Source organism: Pipra filicauda, unplaced genomic scaffold (genome assembly GCF_003945595.2).
Source record: "Pipra filicauda isolate LSUMZ 115617 unplaced genomic scaffold, ASM394559v2 scaffold22_size4397567_pilon, whole genome shotgun sequence".
NCBI classification, from domain to species: domain Eukaryota; kingdom Metazoa; phylum Chordata; class Aves; order Passeriformes; family Pipridae; genus Pipra; species Pipra filicauda.
In genome coordinates this window covers 3,162,501-3,179,974 of record NW_024104343.1, presented here as the reverse complement: position 1 = coordinate 3,179,974, position 17,474 = coordinate 3,162,501, and the positions used below count along the sequence as shown (strand labels likewise).

Here is a 17,474-nt window from a genome sequence, read left to right as displayed (position 1 = left end):
AACTCTCTTTAGATTGGATATTGGAGTGAAGTGGACAAAATGGTTGTGAATCCTCTTGACGGCCCTCTTGGAAATGAATCTTCGGGACTAGAGAATAAGACTATTATTGTCACCACTATTTTGGTAATTAACTTCATATTTTGTCAGAAGACAGTCTGTCCTACAATGATTTGTTTCTCATTATTATGTTAGTTTAAATATATTGTCTTTTTATTATTTGAAGTTGTGAACTGTTACTCATTGTGATACATAATAAAATCTGGAAATTAAGGAAATGTATGTGATTCAGTATGCGGTTTTAATCTGTAGAAGACAAATAGTCATTGGTTGTAAATCCTAGAAAGTTAAGATTTTTAAACCTGAAAATGGAAATTATATATCTACTTTCAGAGGAGAGGAACTTTCTGAGAGGCAGAACCGTAGTGTTAATTTTAGAGAATAGATTTTGATAAACAGCAAAGAGACTGGTTCATATGCTTTAGGATTGTAGATGCTATAGATGGGTAAAGTGTAAAATAAAATGTTAAAAGTTGTATTCTGGCTGTTTAGAAAATTAAATTATGTATTGTCATAGAACAGCATTTTTCTGTAAGTTACACAGTATGTTTATCAGTTTGGACAAGTTAGAGGTTAGCACAGGAGTTTCTCTGGATGCAAGAATAGTTCTGTAGCAGCTGAGCAAAGAGGAGATACATTAATATGACTTATGACTCATCACCAATTTTGCTGATGATAGAACTTTAGTGCATAGTTATAGATATATTGCCTATTGCTTGTGAAGTACTTCAATAAAAATATAGCCTGAAGAGCCTGAAGTATTTTCCCAGGGAGAGATGTGGTTGTGACATAGAAAATAATTTTCTTCTATTAAGACAACAACAAAAGCAACTAAATACCTTTGCCTTCTTCCATCCAAACTTTATGAGAGAAAGAAACTGATTTTGGAATTTACTCTTTCTTCTCTGAATGCATGACTCCTGTTAACATTCATGGTCATTATTAACATACTTCTGGGAATCACTATGCCTGTAAGTATTGTTATTTGTGTATGACTGTGGAGAATGCAGCTTTTAAATGTGTTAAAGACATGTCACATTAATAATTAACAACTAACATATACATAGCATGAATGATTCAGATGGTGCCTTCTCTCTTTTTTCACGTATAAAAGGGAGCATATTAATCTAAGTGTACAACTGATGCATCTCTCTCTACCAAGTAGCTAAGGCAAGTTCTTTCTGTGCAGGAGTCCCCATATGTCATGATGAAGAAAAATCATGAAATGCTTGAAGGAAACGATCGATATGAGGGCTACTGTGTGGATTTAGCAACAGAAATTGCTAAACACTGTGGATTCAAATATAAGCTCACAATTGTTGGGGATGGCAAGTATGGGGCGAGGGATGCAGACACGAAAATCTGGAATGGGATGGTTGGAGAACTTGTTTATGGGGTAAGAAAATCTTCTATAATAAAGCCATTAAAGACGACTGATGGAAGGGGTGGGATTTGGTTTTGTTTTCTCTGTAGAGTATAGGAAAATTATCTAATTCATTTGATAGAGAATTAGCAATTTGTAATGGCATGAAAAATTCTGAAAGTAAAATGTGGAATTACATTTTAAATGCAAATGAAGTGAATGAATATTTCATCCTTCTAACCAGGTGAAAAGCAAAGTACTTTGCTAAATGTTTAAATATCATATACTTCTAAAAGGGCATGTGTGAAAACAAAAACTTGGAATATGCCAATACTATCGTTATATGTATTTTGTACAAGTTCAACTAAAAGCTTCTGAAATTCTCCATAGGATGTTCTCGGTGAAACAAATATTGCTGGAGTCTCTGCTGTCCTATTTTCCATTTGTGAAATGCAACAGAAACGAAACCATTCTTTGCATTACGTTAGCTATTATTTCCTTTTTTTCTTCCTTTACAGAAAGCCGATATTGCAATTGCTCCATTAACTATAACATTGGTGAGAGAAGAGGTGATTGACTTCTCAAAGCCCTTTATGAGCCTGGGGATATCAATAATGATCAAGAAGCCTCAGAAGTCCAAGCCAGGAGTGTTTTCATTTCTTGATCCATTAGCATATGAAATTTGGATGTGCATTGTTTTTGCCTACATTGGGGTCAGTGTAGTTTTATTCCTGGTCAGCAGATTTAGCCCATACGAGTGGCACACTGAGGAATTTGAAGATGGAAGAGAAACGCAAACTAATGAATCAACTAATGAATTTGGGATATTTAATAGTCTCTGGTTTTCCCTGGGTGCCTTTATGCAGCAAGGATGCGATATTTCGCCAAGGTTGGTTACTCACTCATTTCAACTTTGTGCATTTTTGGTCTCAGCCGTCTCAGCCAGAGGAGGTTCGTGGTGCATATATTTTCATTCTTGGAGAGGAATTAATTGCTGTGGTTTTTCCCTCCCTAAAATCGTTGAAGTCTTTGAAACAAAAGCAGGCTCATGATGTATTTGATCGATATTTCTTAATGCCAATCATACATTTACCAAGTGAAGTTATATACACCATGCCGAGACTGTAAAATGCATAAGGTTCACATCATTTCATGCCTTCTTGGAGGGGTACCGTGTTTTTGCTGCATATTCCCATTTTACAGTTGACAGTGCATATGGTTCACAACAACTGTAATGGGAAAAAGAGGTAACACTAGTTGCAAACTACACAGGCAGCACTTTCCCTCTAAAACTCACTGCATAGCATAACACGGTTATTAACCCACTGTTATTCCCCAGGAGAGCCTTGAACTGAAATAAAAGTCATGTGATGGTTCTAATTTCATGTGAATAGTTGCAAAAGACTGCTGTTTTTCCATGGCCTAGTTTTAGAAAAGTCACAAAGGAAATTGCTAAAATGAATCTGAAGGTCCAGTTTATAAGAGCTTAATTCCTAATGGATTTTCACCTGCTTTATTAGGGACAACTGTAAAGCACCTAAGTTAATTCCTTTGCAGTTCATTAAATATTCTATTTTGCTTGTGCACAAGTGGTTCTAGCCCTGATTCAGCAAAGTGGTAAGTAGGTAGGTAAATAACTACTTGGTGCTTGAAGGAACTATAGTAACAAATGAAATAGGGCAACTGGAGGGTTTAAGGAAGTCAAATCAGAAGATTTGTTTGTCTAGTTATACTAAGCAGTTTAACTTTCTTGTAAATGTCCTAGAGTTAAGAGAGGGAACAGGTCAATTTCTAGCAAGTCTAATGGTTGGTGTGCAAAACAAATCGCACAAAGGGAGCATTTCTTTCATATGTAATGCATCCAAAAAGGCAACAGCAGGTTTTCAAGTTTTTCTACTGCAGAAATAGCAGAGCATTTATTGTGTGAGAACTTAAGCAATTCTGTGTAAAGGCTGCCATATCACAGTGGGAGATGCCAGGCTCTATGATGAAAGATACAATGGATTTGGCATATAACATGGGAAGAATGGTATACAAGAAAAAAGACAGTGAAGAGAGCAAGTTTTTGCAGGTCATGAGAAGTTGTGTTAATTTCAGCCCTGTGGTGTTTTTGTATCCATTACATGCTTCACAGGTTTAGTTGTCTGCAAAGGCCCCTCTAAGCTACAAAATTATTTTTATTGAAAGCTTTATTGGAAGGTTATAGAAGTATAATTATTTTCATTATTATTATTATTATTATTTTACTGGCTATGAAAGCACAATAGTTGTTTTGCAGTTTGATAGCTTTTGAAAGGTAATAGAAGAATAATGATAATAATAAAAGGTGCATGAAACAAATAATTTTGCATATTCAAGATTTAGTTTCAGTGAAACTAACAGTACTTTATTTCATTGCAAGCATAATTTTGAGGACAGTGGTTAGTTTGTATATCATCTGTTTATTCTAAAAGTAAAAAAGGGCCAAAACCACTTCAGGTTATGCACCAAAACTATCACTATGGGATTTCAACTCTCTACAGATGAATCGTTGTAAATACGAAAAGGAGTACCTTCAGGCATCAGCAAAATACCTTTGTGAAGTTAAATTTTGCACTACTGTTATCATTTCTCTAATAAAAATGACAACCACTGTAAGAATTTTAGAGTAGACAGGTAACTGCGCTGCCTGACTGAAACACACGGTGTTAGTGAGTAAGACTAGACCATCTGGAAAAAGTCATTAGTAGCAGTCCCCATGTTTCCTCATGGGTAGCACAGAAATAACAGAGTAGAATAATATATGATAACGATAACTTATAGCAAAGTTCTCCTCGTCTTTTTTTGAGATGTGAATGTGCTCTCAGTTCTGCCAGATAATACCTTTCTAAGTATAAAATGTGGTGCAAAAATTTATGTAATTGTGCACAGAAGTTGTTAATTTACCAGTACTTGAAACTCTGGTAAATTAGGTGCTTCTAAAGTGTGGGTTCATACTAGCATATAAATATCAATCTTTAGAAACTTTTTGAAACGTACATACAAAAGGAAATTATTTATTTAACTGGGACAGACCGTCTGGGGAAATTTTGAATACAAATGACACCCAAATAATTTTGCCTTTAAAATGTCATATGGAAACCTAATGTTTGGGTTGGTATTGAGCTTATTCTTTTTTCACAAAGTGGGTTGCAACTTTACTCACAGATCATGGGCTTCTGAAGATTATTGTCAATTACAGAGGGTGTCATCAATATAATATAATATAAAGTGCCATAAAGTTGGTGGTTATTAAATACACATAGACATATTGTATTACAAATATGTAATACAATATATTCAGTATATCATATAACTCAATATTTTACTTGTAGAATTATTTTATACTGAAATTACCTCCCTGTCAAAATGTAATATTTTTTTAAAGGTGACAGAAAGAGTAGTTTGCAGAATACGTCTCAATTTAGAAGGACCTTGAAATAATATTTTTTTATGGTCCTTTGAATAACACATTCTGTACTTTATATGACTTGATTTTCATGTAGTAGAGTGAATTAGTGAATCTGGTGGGACATGGAATAAATCTTTTAGTGTCAGAATTACCACAGACATTTTATACAATAGCAGTAGAAATAATTTGTCTGGAATTGATTCTATTTATTTTTATTCCCAGTTTAATAAATCTGCTTTACATAACTATCATGTTTAAATGTATATATATGTAGTTATATCTATCTATATATTCTGTCAGAATTAGTTTGTAGTCTCATTTATAGTACAGTAGGCTGGGTGAGTTTAATAGATAGAGGAGTTGCATCAAGACGTACCTAAGTTCCTGCAACTCCTTAGTACTAGACTTTCAACTACATGCACATTACTGCCAAATAATTAAGCACATCTCCAAAGATTATGTACTATTTCCTATAATGTCTTGTTTAGAAACAAAGTAGCAATTAATTTCAAAGTTTAAAGGGTTGTTTAAAAAAAGGTCAAGTTTGACAGTAATGCAGTATCAATATTTCTCTTATATTTTCTAGTACTGGAAATTATTGTGTTGTGTACTTTATGCTGTTCTGTATGTTTTCTTGAGTTCTCTTTTCTTCTTTCTTCTTGAGCAGGAGATGCAAAACACAGATCCATAAGAGCCCACCTGCTGCAGTTATAAACATCAGATTATTATTATTTTTAAAAATATACTTTCTTCACCATTTTCCTGTATTATCACTGATTGTTTCATGTCCAGTCCTCCATTTGTTAAATGCTTGTATCTTTCAAAAGTTGTGTGCACTTTTTAGGCTATAGATATTTCCTGGGCCAGCTTTTATTGCAAATAATGCTATTGTACAGATTGTCCACAGCAGAAATCAGTCTGTGTCTGAATGTCTTAGGAAAATAATCAGGCTAAAGGCACTTGATTTTAAAGTGCATACTGATTTTTCTGAAAGCACTCTTTCGCTGGTTTTGTTTGATCTTCATCATAATGTCACACAAAATCACTTCAGAGGGGACAATAAGCTTATAGGTTAAATATAGCACATTGCGGTGGGAGCAGTTTCCTTCAAGAGTGATGAAAACTTTGAAGAACTGGATCACTAAGTTCTCCCAGATGTAAACTCTGGAGTCCTGATTTCAGCAAAGTCCAGGAGATATAGTGGAGAATGCCTTGATTTCCTATCTAATGACTATGCAGAGCTGCACTGTGAGATAGCCTGAAATGCTTCCCTATAGTATAATGCGTCATTTGTGTAAAACTGTAAAACGTGTTCCTTTTTAGGACTTTCATTTCACTTTACAAATCCATTTCATACTTGTTATTAGATCCCTGTCGGGGCGCATTGTTGGAGGTGTGTGGTGGTTCTTTACCCTCATCATAATCTCATCCTACACGGCTAACTTAGCTGCCTTCCTGACGGTTGAGAGGATGGTGTCTCCCATTGAAAGTGCAGAGGATCTTTCCAAGCAAACAGAAATTGCTTATGGAACATTAGATTCTGGCTCCACTAAAGAGTTCTTTAGGGTAAGAATTTCTACTTTTTAGATTTTTTTTTAGATTGTTTTAAATAGGTCTTTGCTCATGTAAAAGTGTTTTCCCTAGGCTTTATTAAAAGATTGATATGAAAATGTGATATACACAGCTCAACTCACAAGTCTAGGTGTTTTTGTTTATTCATTATTGTTACATTTTATTATCTATATACAAATATAAGAGTCTTGATATAAATATGCAAAGCAAAATTACCTAAAAAAACATTCCACTATAAAGTGAAAAACAAGGTATGTTTGAAGAAGGGAGTTGATATCATTCATCTGTTTAATAGCTCTGCTATATTTTAGGTACTCACACAGTGAACACGAACATGGGAAGATGCACATTCATGTTTTAATAAGTATTCCACATGATTTTTCAAGCTTGCTGAGGGGGAATGGAATATAATCCTGCTGGCTGCTGTAGTAAATGCATACCTACTTTTGAAAACAGTTCTTATTTGTATTTACATTACAGCAATGCCTTGGAAGGCTGTCAGTCCTCACCTTCTACCTCTGTGTATTGCAGTTTTAAAAATACATGAAACTTCCAATGTGCGAGTCTCTCAGACGGCCCTTGAGACACCAGCTAGCATGGTGAAATCCATCCAGCAAATGAGTGAGAGACTAAGGCTGCTGAGAAAAAAAACATAACAGCTTTACCTTGTGTGTGTGCCCTATGTGTCTCTCTCTGTGCAATGGAAGTACATCTGGCATGCCAAAATAGAAAAATAACTTGTGTTTTCATGGTTTTTTAGTGCAGGATACTCGGTTTAAACAAAATCTATTTTAAAATAGTTATAAATAATTCGTTTACATTTCAAACATAGGCTGACATGAAAATTAAATGAAACAGGTTCTCACAAATGTTTTTTTTATATACTGTGTCATTAGAGCAGTAACTGCTAGATTTTGGTTTTCACTGGATCCTGTAATGCATACTTAACTGGTCTCATACATACTTGTCTCAACTGTAGAAAAGCATTATTTTCTGATTCTGATGATAGGTTCAGTAATAATACGTGCTGCTGATTGCATTCCTATTAGCTAAACCAAAACTAACATCAGGTGTGTAAGGTAGTAAAAATGAGATCAGATTTGTGCTAAGAGTGTTTAGAAGCGTTTAGAAGCATTTAGAAGCATATAGACTTGTTTCTGGTTTTGCGAACATAAACCTTTTAGATCATGGCTGTACTGGGGATTGAATGTGAATTCAAAGTAGGTCACTTCTTTTGAATAGTTTCTCTTTAGAGGTTTTTAAGCTTTTCTTTTTAAAGCAAAAAATGTTTGTATGTGCATGCTTTAGTATGTAGTTATGCTCCTAGCATATATATACATATTTCCACTTTTACACAACTAATGTTCCTGGTAATTACTTGAGCATTAAGAACTTATTTTTGTAAAAATTAGGTGGAGGCTTTGAGAGGGCATGTTCTTCATATTTTGGCTCTGCACAAACAAGGCTCTAATGATGTATGGAAATTTCTCCTCAGCAATTTCTATCACAAAAAAGTTGGTGCACTATGTGCAATACAACTTCTTAGCCTGATGGCTCTATCTACTATTTGCTAAAAATCACTTAAACTTGCCCAGTTATTTTTCAGGAAATAACAACTGTCAGAATTTTTTTTAGGAGGCCTGAAACTCAAGTTTCAAGAATGATAATCTTTCTGCTGCAGATAATGTGAAAGGAATCTCTAGCACTGAGACTAAAATTTCAACCAGAGTATATCTGTGTTCTGACTGGATTGAAGTAGGTGTGTGATTTTTATATGACTTGAAATTAGGACTCAAATTCTTTGAACAGCTGGAAACAACTTGAGTATTTTCTAGCAGCATGCTAAAATGGGCTGACTTTTACTCTGTCACTGTCAGGAATTAAACATTTGGGGGTTTTCAGTTAGTCTGTTTTCAGTTCAAGAAGTAGCATTATTTGCAAGTCTGTCTTCTTTTAATGGAACGTATACTGAATCTTCACTAGTAGAGCATATGCTGGAACAGCATAAAATTAAGGATAGCTGTGTACTGGGGATGAGAACAGTAAACTGAATTTTCTTTGCTATTAAAAGATGTTTGCTGATAATACTTTACACAATTGAAAAAGAAATGTTTCACAGTATTTTTCAAAAAGGAATTCTCAGTAATAAGCTAGATGGTGAAAGTCAGCTGAAAAATCCTGTCCCGAATAGCTTGATATATATGTATGCAATGTTAAATGAAAGAGGTGCGTGCAAGTCTTTGTCCAGCTTCTATGACTGCTCACCACACATCCTACAGACAGTAGGCATACAAGCTAGTCGATATCATGTGACTCGGAGACAGCATCCTTGGCATTCATGACAAAAGATGTATTGTCTTTGCTCCTTACCCTAATTTAGGTATGAACTCCCTAGCTCTAAAGGTAGTATGGACCAGTAGGAGCTATTCTTGCCAACAGTGAGCACAGCATCAGTTGGCACTGCATCAAGAAGCATAACTGAGAAAAAGGGATGAAAAGGCATTGTACTCTGGTGTTTCTAGTGCTGCTTTAAGATGAGAAGCAGAAGCTTGGTACATCCTATGTAGGAAATGTCAGTGCAGAAGTAATGGATTTAAGAGTATTTCAAAAGAGAAAAAAAAAATTGAAATGTAGTGACACAGCATTGCTGAGTAGTAAATATCAGCAGGATAGTTGTTAATAATAATGTTATAGATAATTTTATAAATATAAATCTTTAGATACAGAATTGTTTTCTTTAATGGCAGATCTATCAGGTCTCTGTAAATACCAAAATGTGGAGCAGTTTTCCTCAGGAGATCTCAAAGTTGGTACTAGCAGAACTGCAAGTACAATCCAAATCTAAAGAGTTCTGTTACACTGAGTTATTTACCACTTCTAATATTTGCTAGTGTCTCTTCTTTAGAGATAGTGCTTGTAGAGTTCTTAGTGCAACTGAAAGCCCAGACAAAAATATATGTTGCATTGCTGTTGCATTTTCTCTTGGGTTATGGGCAGAAGATCAAATAAATTATGCATGGCCGTGGTTTTCCCAAAGTGCGTCATTTTTCTCAAATCAGTAGTGGATCATAGTCATGAGAATGTGGATAAGTCTGCAAGCACAGCTTGGAAGAGTCAGGAGTCGTTTCAGTTGACCTTGTGTGGGTGCCTCATCTCTCTAAGTGTCAGGTCACACACACTACTTGATAGAGTGGTAAATTGTGGGACAGTGCAATTCCATCTCTCCGGTACGTACTAGTGACGCTCTCCACGCTCACGCACTATTTTTACCTTCAGTGATTTCTCAGCGACTGTGGTAAATGCAGTTGATACATAGTTAACTTTGAAGTGGGGAAAAAAGCCACCCAAGAAGGCAGTCTACTGTTCACCTGCCACTGCAGAAGTTAATTTTAAAGCATTACCTACATGTGTTAACTCCTGAAGTTGCCTCACGTATTTTCAAGGGCTATGACACGGGAAGAATCAAAGTAAGTATGCAAGCATTCACTGGAAGGTTTCCATGCATTCCACCTTCTTGAAGGCATATTGAAAATTACTATCAAAATGATACAACCAGAACAAAAGTGTGCAAGTTTCGAGCTAATTATTAAGTTAATTATTTTTACAATTGAATCATATTTTTGTTGTATGCCTAACTCTGTTCATTAAAGGTACGTACAAATCAGATAGACAAATGGCATCGATCTTGCTACCTTTTTTCCCATAGAAGATAAATTGTAACTAGTCCTGTGTGTAAGGTAATAAGGCATCTCAAAAAAACCAAAAACCAATGTGCACAGCAATAATTAGACTAATTTACTTTCTCTCTGCATTAGTTTTTATTTAAAACCTCTTCATATTTACCTATTCTTGAACCAAGTGTGACATGAACAGACCAGTCTGTTTTGTTCTAGCTGTTTTGGTAGCCTTTAAAAATAGATCCTCTGCCAAAATAAAACCAAGTAGAACTGCTCCATAACAAGGTAGTATCCTTTATGTTTCACCGAGGAGACTATGCAAGAGTTGCTTATTCTTTCTTAAGAGACAAGAGTTGGAGAATGAAAAGTTGGGCATTGGAAACATGCTGGAAGGATGATAATCCTTGGTCTTGTAAAGAAATCCTCTCACATAGTGGAAAACCAGCAATAAACATAAGAAGAGCTGACAAGACCCCTTGAGTAATTTCTGCTGCAAAAGTGTTATCTCTTGGGAGGCAAAGAAAATTTGGCCTGAAGGAAAATAGTAGTGTCTTTTCTAGGAGTCTTAAACACAGCCCAGTGCCTCTAGTTTTATGAGTATTTTGAAATATTTTTTAACTTGTAAAAGTATTTAAGTTAGCAATTACATTACAAAAGGTTATGGAAAAAGAGAGAAAGCATACATCAGTCTATGAACCTGGATCTGTCTTCATGCTCATCGAGATACTGAAATTTCTAAAAAAATATGCCACAGCAAATCTTTAAAACCAGGGAGAAGAGAAGAAACACTGATTTTTTTTTTTTAAATTAAATTGAGATAAAAAACTATGAATCATACCTCACTCTCAGTTTTTGAAGTTTGAGATGTAGCAGAATTATAGGACATATGTTTCCAGGGTTAAATTTTGACTTGCTCAACAGAAGCCTGTGAGAGGTGAAGGAGACGAAAGGCTCATTTATGACATCTTCTGTAACATTTACCACGGACTCTGCTTGGCACGTTAGGAGGCAGGGGGTATAGGATTGGCATTTCATGAATCTGTGAAGCAGATGTGATTGGAGAGTGCGGGTTTGACTCTTTAGTTTGACAGGAGAAAAAGGTATATAGCTGAAATAATGAGAATAGTCAGATCTGAGTTAGTGCAAAGACTGTCCTTTGCATCCAGTAGCATATTATTGAAGATACACTTTTCTGTAATATAGAGGGTTCAAGTGAAGAATTTTCACTTGTGTCTTGTTTCTTGAGGTCCTTGCATCTTGACAACACACAAAAGAATTGATTTAGGCCATTTTGAAAGTTATTTTAAAATAATTTGGTATTCAATATTTCCTTTTTTCTTCAAAGTATCTTTTTGTTATTTTTCAGGGTTTGTTTTTTTTCTGCTTCCACATTACCCAAAATTCTAATGTCAGTAAGCCTAGTGACCAAAACTCTGTGGGACTTCAGGAATCTTGTTACAAATATCACCCAGAAACCTCAATTTCAAGTTAGTATTTGCATAATAGTTATTAAAAATTAAACGTATTCCTTTTTAATAGAATTTTATATTCTTGTTTTTGGGGGAAAATTGTACCAATAAAAAACACATTATATTCCTGATCGTTTCTTTCAAGTTTTCATCAGGCTTTCTTAGATGTTCTAGATAAAGTATGCTGTGTAGAAGGTAATTTTGTGATGGACAAAAATGAATTTGCAGCACTATAGTTTGAAGATTCTCCAGTGTTGCGTAATCTGTCGTATAAATTACCACACTCTATGTATAAATAAGTTCTTTTTGCACTACTCCTGGGAGCACATAATTCCATAATACCTCACTTGTTATGGTTAGGAACATTCTTTTATTTTTCCAGCCTATATGTACTTATAACTAGTTTATCCTCAATTTTACAGTACATTAATAATTATGTGGATTTTTTTCTTCTCAGTGCTTATTTTCCTGATGCATTAATCCTGAATGAGCAGAGGTGTACTTTGTATGCCATCTGAGATGTCAGTTTGCTTTGTACAAAGGCATTAATATTTCTCTGTCTTTTCTGGAAATAACTTTCTCACAATCCTGTCACAGTGTTTTCTGGTAACCTATTTGATCATAGTGACAGATCTGTGTTTCTTTTGTTTTTATCAACTGATGATCTTCAATTGTATTGCTGATTTTCTTACTGGTCCCAAATTGCTGGACCATGCTTTTGAACTGGAAAGTTTAACTTCCTTTCTATCAGTCTAGTGATCAGAATTTTCCACTTCTCATATATAACAAATAAATAATATCCTATTATCTGGATTGATGTGTTTTGCTATCCCAATTTCCTTTGCTACTAATCCCAGTCATTTCTGCCTTGAAATGTTTTCACTTTAAAGTGTCATCAGAAGCTGTGCATGCCAAAAGAGCAGTATCTGCTTTGAATGCTTTTTCATTCCTCAGTCCAGGCAGTAAGTTTATGGTTCTAGATTCCAGAAACAGCATCTGCAGTTCACTACAGGTTTGTGACTTCTTGAGAAAGTGTTCTTGTGTTTTGGAATTTAGTTTATTCTCCCTCCCCTAGTATGACTGCAATAAGTTTTTTTTCATTTTCATCCAGCTTGATCGTTTCCTTTTCTGTACCCTCATTCCTATTACTTAGTCATGGGTTGCAAGGGTCCTTAAAGATCATCTAGTTCCAAAGCCCCTGCCATGGACAGGGACACCTTTCACTAGACCAGGTTACTCAGAGCCTCATCCAGCCTGAACTTGAACACCTCCAGGGATGGGACATCCAGAACTTCTCTGGGCAACATGTTCCAGCATCAAGTGTTCCAGTCTTTCTTTATTTTAATCTCATCAAAAACAAGGCTAAAGTATATATTTAGATTATGTCCTTTGCGTAGATTGTCTTTGTTCTCTGCATTTCTTCCCACTACACGGCAGGTGCCTTTCTGCCGTTCTTTTTCTCACTTGTGAGGTTTGAAAACTTGCTGCTGTTTGCTGTTTTTTTCAGTTGGCATTATACCACTACTGTTTCTTTTATGTTGTCAGGTTTCGTCTGATCAAATCGAGATCCTGCTCACAAATCTACATTCGTGTTACAGTGATGTTGCAAAGCTGTAGTAGTAGATGCCACAACATGACTGTAGTACAGTTGTCCCTATATTGGTAGGTTTATTACAGTAAAGTTAGTTCTAGGAGTGCACAGCAGGCTTTTCCTTGTGATCATCACTTCAGAATTGTAGAAATTAGTTTTTGTGACATGTATCTGAGTTTTTAAAGCAATGACTTTGAAATGGTCTGTTTTTATTTTATGAATATGCTGAATGATGGGGAGGAATTTCGATTCCAAGGAAGTTGAGATTAGTAAGTCTCAGAGGAGGAGTCATTTCAGGAGGTATTTTAATGGCAGTTAAATTGTTTGGGAACTTTAACATGCCTTTGTAAGACAAACCTGGATCACTTAATTCTAAATCATGTGGAGAATAGGATGAATATATAAGATCATTGTCTTACACGTTTTTGGAAAAAATTATTTTAAGTATACTTTTGAGGAATTAGTTCTGAAGTAGAATGTTCTAGATTTTTTATTAATTAGACCAAATATAGTAAAGATATTTTTGGTAGCTGAAGTAATGGAAACTAAAAAGCTATAAAACTACATATTAAGATGCAACTAATTTTTACCATTACTCAATAAAATTATTATGAAATTTAGAACTTCAACTTAGTTGAATTTTCATTCACCTTAAATATTCACCCAGTATAAACAAGGGTGTGTTAAATCTTTAAATCTTTTTAACTCTGTCCTTTTAATCTTTAGCTAATTAAAGAGACTGAAAAAATTAGTTCTGTTCTGTGTTTTTTGGATCTATTAGTATTTGATTTACTATGTAAATTGGCAAGTTTTATTTGTCGTTACTTTTTTTTAACTACTGGTGACAATACCAGTTCCTGTACTTTTGTTCAGTACGGAAGGTCAACAAGGTGGTTTCACAAATCGTATTTGAGAATTAGGCATCTGCTCCCACAGTACCAGATCATCATCTAGTAGAATGTTAGTAGTCTGAAAAGCTATTTCTGTCAATGACATACTAAATACAGCATCCCAGTTTGAAGAATAATAGGTCTTTGAAAGTCAAAAAAAAAAGTTATCTGGTGACCCACAAAACACAGCTAATTAAGTTGATAAAACTTTGCATAAATTAATTTTCTAATTAGTTTATTAATGAAGGCAATATTTTACATATAAATGGAATGTGTACATGTAACAATAACTATTATTATTAGTATTACCCAGTTCCTAGGGTATTTTTATATCATTGTATTGTCACAGTAAGTCTTAAATAATATGATAAAAGGTGTTCATTGTGAATATTAGGGTCTTGTACTGTCATGTTGGTGTTGATTGTAATACCAAAGTTATAATTAGCTTTTAGCATTTCATATATACACTGGAGTGTCACCTTGCAATAGCAATCAGCTACAGTAATTAAGAGCAATGCAGATAATTTCCATATTCTTTCCTTCTTATAGTCAAATAATATGGCAATCAACAATGGTTCTGTATTTGTGGTGCATGATTAAAAGTTGTGGTGTTTTTTATGGAGCACTGCTGTCCTTTCAGGGTTTTGATGCCATTAAAAGAAAGAGTATATAAGAAAGAGCTGTGAAAGCCCAACTTGCACACGGAGCATCCCATATTCACAAGGATTCTGTTTCCTCGTGGTTTAGTCCCCTGTTGATAATGACTGCATGCTTTTCCAAATGCACTTTAAGGAGATGAAGGCCCCATGCTAGCTACTGTGAAGAAAACTAACTCTACCCCAGGCAAAACAAGCACAGCATAGGTATAAAAAATATGGTCAGCTCTAGCACTGGCCAAATGTAAATAACAATGCAGTGTGCTTTTAGTTGTTGTTTGTTCTACAATACATTTGAATTAGGATATGTACGTGTGCTTTTTTTAGCAGTCCAATAAAGTGGGCTTTATGAGTAAGCGAGTATGTGTGTGCACACTGAATGCTTGATGGTCTCTTAACTGCCATTTTCCACATCTTTAGCTCTACCTTTCGAATAAAAAGTTATGAAAATAATGAAGGAAAAAAAAAGGCACAGTTCTGAAAAACAAATGTATTACAACATATATTACAACATATATTACAACATATATGTTGTAAAAACCCATAGAAGTCACCTGTAGGTAGTGGTTCACTGCTCTTATTTTTTAGGGAACTAGACAAGGTCAAGGACTAAGTAAGGATCAAAACATAGCTGTATGAATTCCAGCATGATGCTTTTCAGTGTTCATGGCTGCAGAGGACTGTCGCTGGGTATCCATCGAAGGGGTCCCGGTCCAAGGGGGGAAGAAGACACACAACACACACGAGGATGGTGAGACAAAGGGATGTCTGCCTGCTCAGAGCAGCAGGCAACCTTTTATTAGGTTTTCCTAACTCTACTTTCTCACACACATAACACAAACATCTTTCTACAAAAATACTAAGGAATGTGTACCTGCACACAGCTCAAGGCTGTGTCCATGGGGATTATCTGGTTGGCTTCACTGCTCCCATGAAAAACGGCCTAACACTCCACAATACTCCAAAGTCCTCAGACTTCAGCTGTGGGGCTGTGACTTCCCCCCACATCGTGCCGTCCAACTCTCAGGGCCGCTTCCATGGGAATATGCAGCCACCTCCACCTTTCTCAGGGGAACGGTCTTACTCCCCTCAATGCCTCCAGCTCTTTCGCTTCCAGGGGGCCCAGGGGTTCCATGGGCCTGCCATCTCCCCCCACAGAGGACTGTGTGGTCATGGCACATTCTGAGTGCTATTTTTCTGGTGACATTCTTACAGAACACTTAGAGATTTTTATTTTCATGATTGCTGGGTCAGATATTCATACCTTTATGCATACAACAAGGACCCTGTGAGCCATCTAGTGGGAAGTATCTTCTTAACACTTGACCATTTGGGAAGATTGCTCCTTGTGCCTTTCCTGTTCAGCTGCCCAGCTTATAGTGCACAGTGATAGTTTGCTTCTTGAATTGCCTTTTCAAAGATGGTGCGATATATATTTTTTTAGGATTCTCCTAATTTTTAGGATCATATGTTTTAGGATCTTCTGGATGGAACAGAAACAATGTGTATGCAATATGGCAGATGTTCCAAGAATCAGAAACCCACTGTACCTTTAGCACGCAGTTATTTTTCTGTCATTCTGGTTATGCTGAGTATATCCAAGTCTTTTGGTATTTATGGGTATACTGAGTATGTATAGATCAGTAGATCAGAATATGCAACAACTGGTCTGCAAGGGAACTTGCAAAAAGCCAACTTTGTCAATGGGCATGTACATTCTGGTAATGGTTGGAAAATTTAGATGTTAGAAATCTTTCTTGGTACTGCCAGAACCTTTCATACTAATAGCTGTACAGAGACCATGGAGAAATCTGAGCCTCAGAATTTTCCTAGACTACATTTCTGGGCGTGAAGATAAGGGTAAGTCTGGGAAAATGCTAATGCAATACCACAAGAACAGTGAAACCTTCGGAGATGGTGAAGGCATTACTAATGCTTTTATACTTGATTTGATTATTTTTAAAATGGTATGGTCATAGATACTGGAGCAGAATTGCAATTCTGAAGTATATGTTGTAAGATGTTTCTATTAGAGAAGTGCCTCTAATACATTTTATCTTTTATACAGACTTGGTATACTAGCACATATAATAGTAATATCTGACCCTGACTTGTCACATGTCCCGTTGTGTCTGCTGTTTCTTTGATAGCACTGCTTCCTTTCTGGTGACATCTAGGTGGCAAACTGGTTTCCTTTATTTTTTCCAGGTTAAAAAATAACAATCAGTTGGTAGTTAAAACTGCCAGTTATAGTTATAACTACCAACTGGTTAAAATGAAACAAACGTACTTCAGGTAAAAACTTTTCTGAAGGAAAACCCTGACCTGCTGAGTTGAATAGGAGAGGCATGTGGAGTAAGAATAACCTTGAACCAGGTGCCTCACTATTAATGTTCCCTTCAGCTTTCACAGCAATGTTAGTTTCCTCTGTGGAGCAATCTGAAGTTTTCTAGTGCCACTGACACATTTCAGCTCACATCTTGTTTGCGTAATGCACAGCTGCAGAGCTGCAAAAAAAGATCATCTTGTTTGAGTGGGAATTTCTGATTAATATTTTGCTGAAGTTTGAATATAAGCCTTTTAATTTGGCACACCTCATAAAGTGGAAGTACTGCTGTTCACTTCAAATCTTTAACACCGATATAATGAATACAAAAAAAAATACAATGACAGCATAATATTAATAGAAAAAGAGAATGTAGGTGTTGCTATCTTTCAAAGTTGGATAATAAATTTGCCTAAAAATAACATAGTCATATTTTCCCAGGT

The 17,474-nt window shown here is 35.6% G+C and overlaps 1 protein-coding gene across 4 annotated transcripts in view; it reads left to right on the top strand.

Annotated features, from left to right (window-relative positions):
* Window positions 1-17,474, top strand: part of GRIA2 (glutamate ionotropic receptor AMPA type subunit 2) — a 96,322-nt gene that overhangs the window by 72,478 nt on the left and 6,370 nt on the right. For all 4 annotated transcript variants that reach the window (XM_027739560.2, XM_027739557.2, XM_027739558.2 and 1 more), the window contains exons 9-12: window positions 13-123; window positions 1,247-1,453; window positions 1,939-2,309; window positions 6,218-6,416. In XM_027739560.2, coding sequence (XP_027595361.1) covers window positions 13-123; window positions 1,247-1,453; window positions 1,939-2,309; window positions 6,218-6,416 — 888 coding nt within the window. The remainder of the gene's footprint in view (window positions 1-12; window positions 124-1,246; window positions 1,454-1,938; window positions 2,310-6,217; window positions 6,417-17,474) is intronic.